General features: G+C 36.0%; 1 protein-coding gene across 1 annotated transcript in view; it reads left to right on the forward strand.

The window, feature by feature from the left end:
* The first annotated feature begins 4248 nt into the window (after positions 1-4248).
* LOC148948246 (uncharacterized) overlaps positions 4249-8527 on the forward strand; it is a 32091-nt gene continuing 27812 nt past the window's right edge. Inside the window, exon 1 of the mRNA XM_089094686.1 lies at positions 4249-4261. Coding sequence (XP_088950812.1) covers positions 4249-4261 — 13 coding nt within the window. The remainder of the gene's footprint in view (positions 4262-8527) is intronic.

Consider the following 8527-nt stretch of genomic DNA (forward strand, 5'->3'; position numbering starts at 1 on the left):
ACTGAAACTTCTAAATGTCTTGAGAACCTAATGAGATGCCTGGTAACAGATTAGACCAATCGATGCTCCTCGCTTAACAGGAAACTGTGGCTTTTAAATTTATGTTTTACAAAAATCGTCACGTAGTTCCTTCTTAATTACCATAACCGGTCTAGCAACATATCTCTTGAGGAAAACTTCTTACTCTAATGAGTACAGCATTTAAACTTGTTTTTGATATTCGCTCCGACCGGATTTCTTCTCATGAAGTTGCGTGTACTTCCATATCTTTGAGCTAAGTTCCGACAGAAGTCGAATTTGCCTTCGGAACCCAAATTCCTCATTGGCAGAAAAAAAGGCACGGAGACGAATATTCAGTTCGCTTCTAATTTGTATCAAAGTAAAAAAAAAGAATAGTTTTTTCAACCGAAATTTTTTTTTTCTAAAATAAATAAAAGCTTTTTTTGAAGCATATATTATTAAATACAAAATACCAATTGGATTCCATCTTGGCATTCGTTTTAGATATGTTTCAATATAGTCTCTTTTCGAAGTTTTCCGGGAAGATTTAAGAGAAGTTATCAAAACTTGCTTCCTTCTGTCAGAACTTATTCTTGGATATTGAAGTAGTGCACATATTGCCATGTATGCTAAACTCTATTCTAAACTGTTATTTTTCAGTCAAGCTTCTTTTCTTTCTTTTTTCATAGCGGACTCTATTGAAAAATCGTAATTACTTAGTCATTCATTTTCTGACCTCGCTTGAACGCGTTGCCAAAAGCGTAGGATGGTACAAACAAGTTTTGTTTTGCCATTTCCATTGTTTCTAAATTCTTGTGTACTTTTTGAATTACGTTCTGTCATTGAAAACGTTATTTCTGTTGTCTGATTACATTAAGACGCAGATTCTTCTTCTTCTTCAAATAAGCACGTGCTTGAAAATTATATTCTTCTTCTTTTACAATCTGACAATACTTAAGAGAATGAACTACTTCCTGGCGATAAAATATTAAAGACCGTATCAACAAGCTGTTACGAGACAGGGTTTAGATCAATTGTCGCCACTTCTTCAGCTGACGCCGGTCAGTTGCAAAGGCACGATCCCGCCTGTGTAGCTAGAGTTTATGGAGCTACTGGAAGGTGTTGGCTCAAGAATCTTCAGAGCTACTACTACCTTTGCTGAGGATGAGTATAAGGCCATTGACTGTTCACTAGCTTCTGAATGAGTTAGTATTTTATCTGAGGGAATTGCTTTCAACTGAATGGGCTTTTGAGATATTATTAAAGACGATGTATATGAAATCCGCTTAAAATCAGCATTGCGTAAATATCTACCTTGGGATAACTATCAAGCATTTAAAACATATATTTTTATTTTAATATATATTTTATATTTTAAAATATGTTTTATATAAATATTTAATTAAAAAAATAATCAAATATTACCATTAAAAATAATTAGATATTATCTTTTTTAAAATTATTTTATTCAAAACAGCATTTTAGTTAGTAATTCAATTTTGTATTTGTAATTTAGTACACCTCGTTGTATAGTTACATTTACCAACGAACAAGTATAAGCAGTTCTTATGGTTTATTCACATCAGAACTAGTTAACGCCGAGATTTAGCTAATGTCGGACCCGTCTGTATTAAAATTTAGTTAAATTTATGAGCTTGCTAAAAACAGCACCGAATTTCAGTTTATTTGAACTTCTTTAGTATTTGGTTATGACGAGCTTAATTTTAGGTATTTTGAAGATCACACTGCCTTTCCATGACGTACAAATAGCAGTTCAAATAGGGATAAATCCCTTTATTAGGTCACAGTATATGTGATATAAATATTCAGATTTTGTTGTTATTATTTTCACTGTCTAATAAAAGGATTTGTCACTATTTGAACTGTTATCTGTACGACGAGTTCCATTATTAACCCTTGACTACATTAAAAAAAAGAAGAAACTGTATAAGATATTAAGCGTATGGTGATCGTGATGGATATACGATCTTCAAGTAAAATAAAATGTATGGTTAAAATTTTCCATCTGATCTAGCCAAACAGATAAACCTTATTATGCATGGGTCTGTGTTATTAATTTATCGTTAACTAAATATTATTTTAAATATGCCTTTAGTCTGGTCGGATGCTTAAACAACTTCACTTACTCTCTGACTACAAAAGACAGGGAATTGCGAAGATTTTAAGTCATCTAAATTTTTTATTAATATTATTAATGAGACTAAAAGAAAATTCTGCTCCAACTTCAACTTCAGGGAAAAAAGGGCAATAACGCATCGTCAACCGGTTAATGATAATTTAGGAAAGTAAAATACACGGAAGGCTAGCTTACACAAAATAATACTTCTTATTGGTCTGAACAGTGCTTCAATTTCGTTCCTACCAGATTTCCGATCAGTCAGTTTAAAAACTTTGAAAATGCTGACACCCGACCACAGAAAATCAGACATTTTTTCCGACACTACACTAGTCTAAAATCCAACAGTTTTCCGACTCCAACCGACAAATCTGAAAATATTATGTCGCATAGTAATCTTTTTCTTTTCAAAAGACTAGTTTTTACACTGTCTGTCCTACAGCTCCTCCTCCTTCCTCAATGGAAATATATATATATATATATATATATATATATATATATATATATATATATATATATATATATATATATATATATATATATATATATATATATATATATATATATATCCAACGTTCCCAAAAAAATCTGCACCTTATTTACACTCAATTTTAGTCTTTTTCACCTTTAAAAAATTTATATAAAATCTTTTTTTCCTCAAATACAAAACAAACTTTCGTCATTTATTTTTTTTTTTTTATTTGCACTTTTTTAACTACACTGAACGCACTCCTCAGCCGTCGCTTTGGCTTTTACAGTTCTGAGTAGTTTTAAGAGGGGGGCATCGACCTCTAAATCATGGGACACATGTCTTTTTCTTTTCATGCCAAACTTGGCCTGCATAATTGAGGTAATGGTCATACTTTAGAGCGAGTTTCCATGATCTGTTTTAATATCTTTCAAGGTTGACAAGAACCGCTCTACAACAATGTTTGATAATAGTAAGGTCAGGAGGTATTGGACAATGCAGATTATGTTAAAGAACCGCTGAACACAATTTGGTGTTTTTATAGAACCCTTGTGACGCCAAAAATCACAGACATGTGTCACATTTAGAAGATCAAAAAGCAGTGAACTCCGTAATTCTTCTACTATCTTTCTTCCATCCCCAGACGGTGCGCTATATCTCAGTAGAATCTTTTGCAGAAGACCATTTGCACCTACGTTCAAAGCTTTCGTAGGGTCAAGGATTTCGCACAACGTAAGCAGTTCGTCCTCAAACGAGAATCGATGCTTGATTTGCTTCACCGCCACCACATTTAACTTACAAGCACATTCATAGATGGCCTTTACTTCACGTTCATCTGCTTTTGTGTACGGATTTGACTGCAAGCTTCTAAGACTTGTCAGCTGCCATCCCCAAGTACAGAGCTTCAGCTGAAAGGTATTCGTTTGCTTTGTCAGGGTCGAGATTCAATGGCGAGATTGACCTAATGTAGCTAGTCTTCATGAAATTCATGGTCAGACTTCTTAGAAGTATTTCCACCTCTAATTTTGTTTTGTGAAACAAAGGTTTTTCACATTGGAAAAGAAGATTAAAATCTGTATACAGCTCCAGCATATAGAGCTGGAAGTCAAGTTGAATCCGAAGCAGTGGAATTTTTAGGGTTTACGATACCCTGTCATTCGCGTGAGTTGGATCCTCAGCTGCTACTCCCTGAAAGTAGCTACTAAGCGCATCCCAATAATGCAATAGTCGCTCAACGCGCATCCGAAAAAACGGCCAGCGTGTCTGACCTGGGGCAAGCACATTCAGGACTAGGGGGTCTGTAAACTTCTGGTGCAATTCGAACTCAGAGCGTTTTTTTTGGGCACTCATGCTGAAGTGATTGTATACTGTGTGACACAGATCTTCCAATTGCTTTGGCAATTGTTTGCAAGAATAAGAAGCAACTAAATGAATTGAATGGCTGCTACACTTTACACATATCACAGATGGAAGTTTTTTTTTTACTCTGCTCACAACCGAGGTATCACACCCAAGCATAGTATGACACGTGTCCGCACAGAATCCAACCCAGTTCTCTTTAGGTATATTTTCATCTTGAAGAACATTGCAAATAAGGTTGAATATGGTTTCCGCTTTCCCATCACAACACTCAACCATATAAATGAGATCTACTTGTATTTCAAACTCCTTATTGCAGAACAAAACTGCAACAAATTTTCAAAAGTTTCGCCTTTCTTAAACTAGTGATAGGCTTGTTTCTATTTTAATCATTAAGAGAACGGTACACCCATTTCGCTAGTTTGAAAATCCTTCTTCAGTAGAAAATGAAAATCTAGAAAAATAAAAATCCGACAAATATCCGTTTTTTTACTAAAAATCCGAAATAGTGGAATTACTGGTTCTGAAACATAGAGCTTTTTTAAACTTAGTATCTATATCTATTGAAAAACAATCATCAAGAGCTAAAGAAGTTGAATTTGTTTCTAAAGTTAAATAATATTAAAATCAAAACATAAATTGTAGGCATAAAATGAATAAAAAATCAGTAAGAAAAAAAGTATAAAAAATTGATTAAAATTAAACAAGTAAAAATTAGTTCTTGGGTAAAAAAACGTTGAGCACAAAACGTGAAACAAAAAAATAGAGCTTCAACTGCGTCACAAAGAAGTAAAAATAAAAGAAACGAACTGTGAAACTAAAAAGAGACGAGGAAATCTATTTAGTTCAGAAAATATGTTAAGAATGGTTAAGGTGTTCCATGATAAAGGGGATGAAACTATCGATACGTGACAGTAACATTAAGGATCGGCGAATAAGGTGTGGCAGACGAGGAGGATAAGTGGGGAAGACGGGTTTAGCAGAGCTGCGAAATTTAGGGAAAATGTCCCCAGTGTGGATATTAGATATGATGGACTTTGGAAAGTGCAAAAAAAACAAGTACAGTCAGCCTGAATCAGGAAAAAAAATTATTATTATTTTAGACCTTAAACAACATATTTTATGAAAGCAACAGTAGAATGCGCCTTCTGGATTCCCCCAGACATATAGCAATCTCCATGTTTTTTGCCCAGACATATAGCAAATGAAATTTACGCAATTTAAGGACAAGTTTTTCTGACGTAGATTTCTAGTTCCTGATATACAAGTTTTTTTTTAGGTTAAATCCGTGGTCATTCATCTGTAAGTTGATTAGTAGTTTTTTTTTTTTAAACTTGGCTAATAGGTTTTTAGAACTATTAATACGAAAGCTACATGCATTCCATTTTTGGAACTAGGAACGAGATTGTGTGATGCTATCAGACTGGTTTCGTTTCATGGGTTCATTAATAGAAGGACTAATGTTTTTGAAAAGGGTAATTACTTCTCTAGTTTGCGAGATTTGTGAATTTTTTGCGAAAAGATATTTGCGTAAAGGTATTGCGATGGTTAAGAATGCCTCACGGGTAATTAAAGAATGGGATGCTTGCATCAGCAATACAAAGAATAGGCTCAGATACTTAATAGATTTGACGCTTACAATAGACATTGCTAGAAAGTATTCAATAGCTTAATTGAAAAGTAACGATAGAATGACATTGTGACTTCACCTAGCTTTACCTCGCTGATGTGATCTGTATAATACATAAGTAATGTTTGAAAAGTATTGTGAATTTAAAAAGAAATGGCTGAAAAGTGTTTTGAGGGGGATGGGTTGCATGGAGGGGTCAGTTGCACGAGGGTTCAGTTAAAGGGGATACAGTTGCACGGGGGTGTCGGTTATACAGGGGTTCAGTTACAAGGGGGAGTCAGTTGCACGGGGGTTGAGTCAAATGGGGATTGAGTTCCACGAGAGTAGTGCTTTGTCGTGGTTTAGCCGTGAGGTCCCCTACCACAACCCCACAGGGCTCTGCTGCCCCCCCCCCCACCCCGCAGGAACCCTCCCGTCCTCAAACGGTCTCTAGGTTCCCCCAGGAGCCGTGGTTTACCTTTTAACTTTTAAATTCTCTTAATTTTCAAATTTCCGTTTGAAGGACTCTGTTGTTTAAAGCCCGTGTGATTTTTTCTTTACATGGTGTTCGTTCAAAAAAGCGAGAATTTCTGTTAAATAATTAATTCTTATATTTTTTCCGTTCAATTGAAAGCGAGTATTTCTGTTAAATAAATAATTGTTATACCTTTTAAAACGACTTCACGGGGTTTGAGGGGGTTCTGTTTTTTTAAGCCTTTTGATTTTTACTTTACACGTTGTTCATTTAAAAAGCGTGTATATTCGGTTTTATTTTTTTGGGAATTTTATTTATTTTAATTGTTACCGCGTGTTAAACGACTCCTTCCCTTGGTAACTTCCAGAGGGTTCTATGACTCATCATCACAATGAATTCAGATGGATTTAGGACTCATCCCCCTAGCCATAACTCCTTTCAACCTTGAGCGAAGACATAAAAGTTTGATTAAGTATTTTTCTGCTTAACAACTACATTAATAACTTCCAAGATGATAGGACTTATTTTTTAATTTCATTGGGAATGAAAAGTCAAAGTCTAAAATAAAGAACAAGGTATTTCGGAGGGGGGTAGCTAACTTCATATACGGGATAATTTCCATTCGTCTTAGTTTTTAACGATGCTCCTTATTTCTAGCTCAAAATGCTTATTTTTTAATTTATTTGGGCATGAAAAGTCAAATTCTAACATAAAGAACAAGATATTTTGGAGGGGGTAGCTCATTTCATCTAAGGGATAATTTCCATTCGTCTTAGTTTATAACTATTCTCATAATTACTAGTTGAAAAATATTATTTATTAATTTAATTGGGAATGAAAAGTCAAAGTCTAACATAAAGAACAAGGTATTTCCGAGGGGGTAGCTAACTTCATCCAAGGGATAATTTCCAGTCGTCCTAGTTTTTAACGATGCTCCTTATTTCTAGTTGAAAATGCTTATTTTTTAAATTTAAGTGGGAATGAAAAGTCAAAATGCCAGAATGGATGAAATCCACTAGCTCAGTTTTGTGGTGTTTGTCCACCAGCCTAAATAGCGGAAATCCACCGGCTCAGTATTGAAATACCAGTCCACCAAAATAAATCGTTAAAATTCACTAGCTCAGAATTGGGGTCTTAGTCAACCAGCCTGACTGGTGGAAATTCACTGGCTCAGAAGTGGGGTCGTAGTCCACCAGCCTTAATGGTTGAAATTCACTAGCTCAGAATTGGGGTCTTAGTCATTGTTCAGATTGGAGCGATGGGGTCCGACTATCTGGGCTTTATTTGTCAAGACCTGAATGCTAAGCGATGGACATGAGCTCGATTGGGACCCCATTGTGAAAACGGAAAACAAAAAACAAAAAATATATTGTTGATATGTGTGTAGAGCATGGCATGGTTACCGCTAGGGGCAACAGTCTAACCGTTGACGGTTTTAGGTATCCGTGAATAAGTTCCACACAGAGACGACAAACACACAGAGACGACAGACAAAAAGAGACGAATCACACACAGAGAGGACAAACACACAGAAACGACACATAGAGACGACACATGCACAAAGACTATACACAAACAAAGAGTCAACACACACAGAGAGACGAGACACTAACACAGAAATGACAACACACACATAGAGATTACACCAACACAGATGCGTCACACACACAAAGAGGCTAACAACACAAAGAGAAGACACACAAAGAGACACATAAAACACACACACACAGACAAAAAACACACAGAGACGACACATACACACAGAGAAGACACACACAAAGAGTCTACTAAGACATAGAGACGACACACACACAGAGACGACAAACACACAGAGACGACACAGATAGAGAGAGACACACACACAGAGACGACACCTCAAAGTGACGACTTACACATAGAGACGACACACACACAGAGACGACAAACACAGAGACGACACATATATAGACGAAACGAAACAAGAGACGAAACAAAAACAGAGAAAAAACAAAAAATTTTATTACAAAAAATCCGCGAGGACAATCGAAAAGTTAGGACAAACACCCAGAACAGACACACACACACAGAGACGACACACACACATAGAGACAACAAAGACATAGTGATGACAGACACACAGATACAGAAACATCCCACAGAGACGACACACACAGAGTCCACTCACACACACAGAGTACAAACACACAGATACGACGTACAAAAAGAGACGAATCACACAAAGAGAGTACAAACACACTGACCAGACACATAGAGCCGACACATGCAGACACGATACACACACACACAGAGTCAACACACACAGAGAGACGAGACACACACACACAGAAATGACAAACACACATAGAGATGACAAACACAAAGAGACGTCACACACACACAGATACAGAAAACACACATAGGGACGACACACACATAGAGACAACACACACACACACAGACAACATCCACACAGAGACGACACAAACACACACACAGAGA

Source organism: Artemia sp. Qi Xiang Cuo, chromosome 9, assembly GCF_049724085.1.
Source record: "Artemia sp. Qi Xiang Cuo chromosome 9, ASM4972408v1, whole genome shotgun sequence".
NCBI classification, from domain to species: Eukaryota; Metazoa; Arthropoda; class Branchiopoda; order Anostraca; family Artemiidae; genus Artemia; species Artemia sp. Qi Xiang Cuo.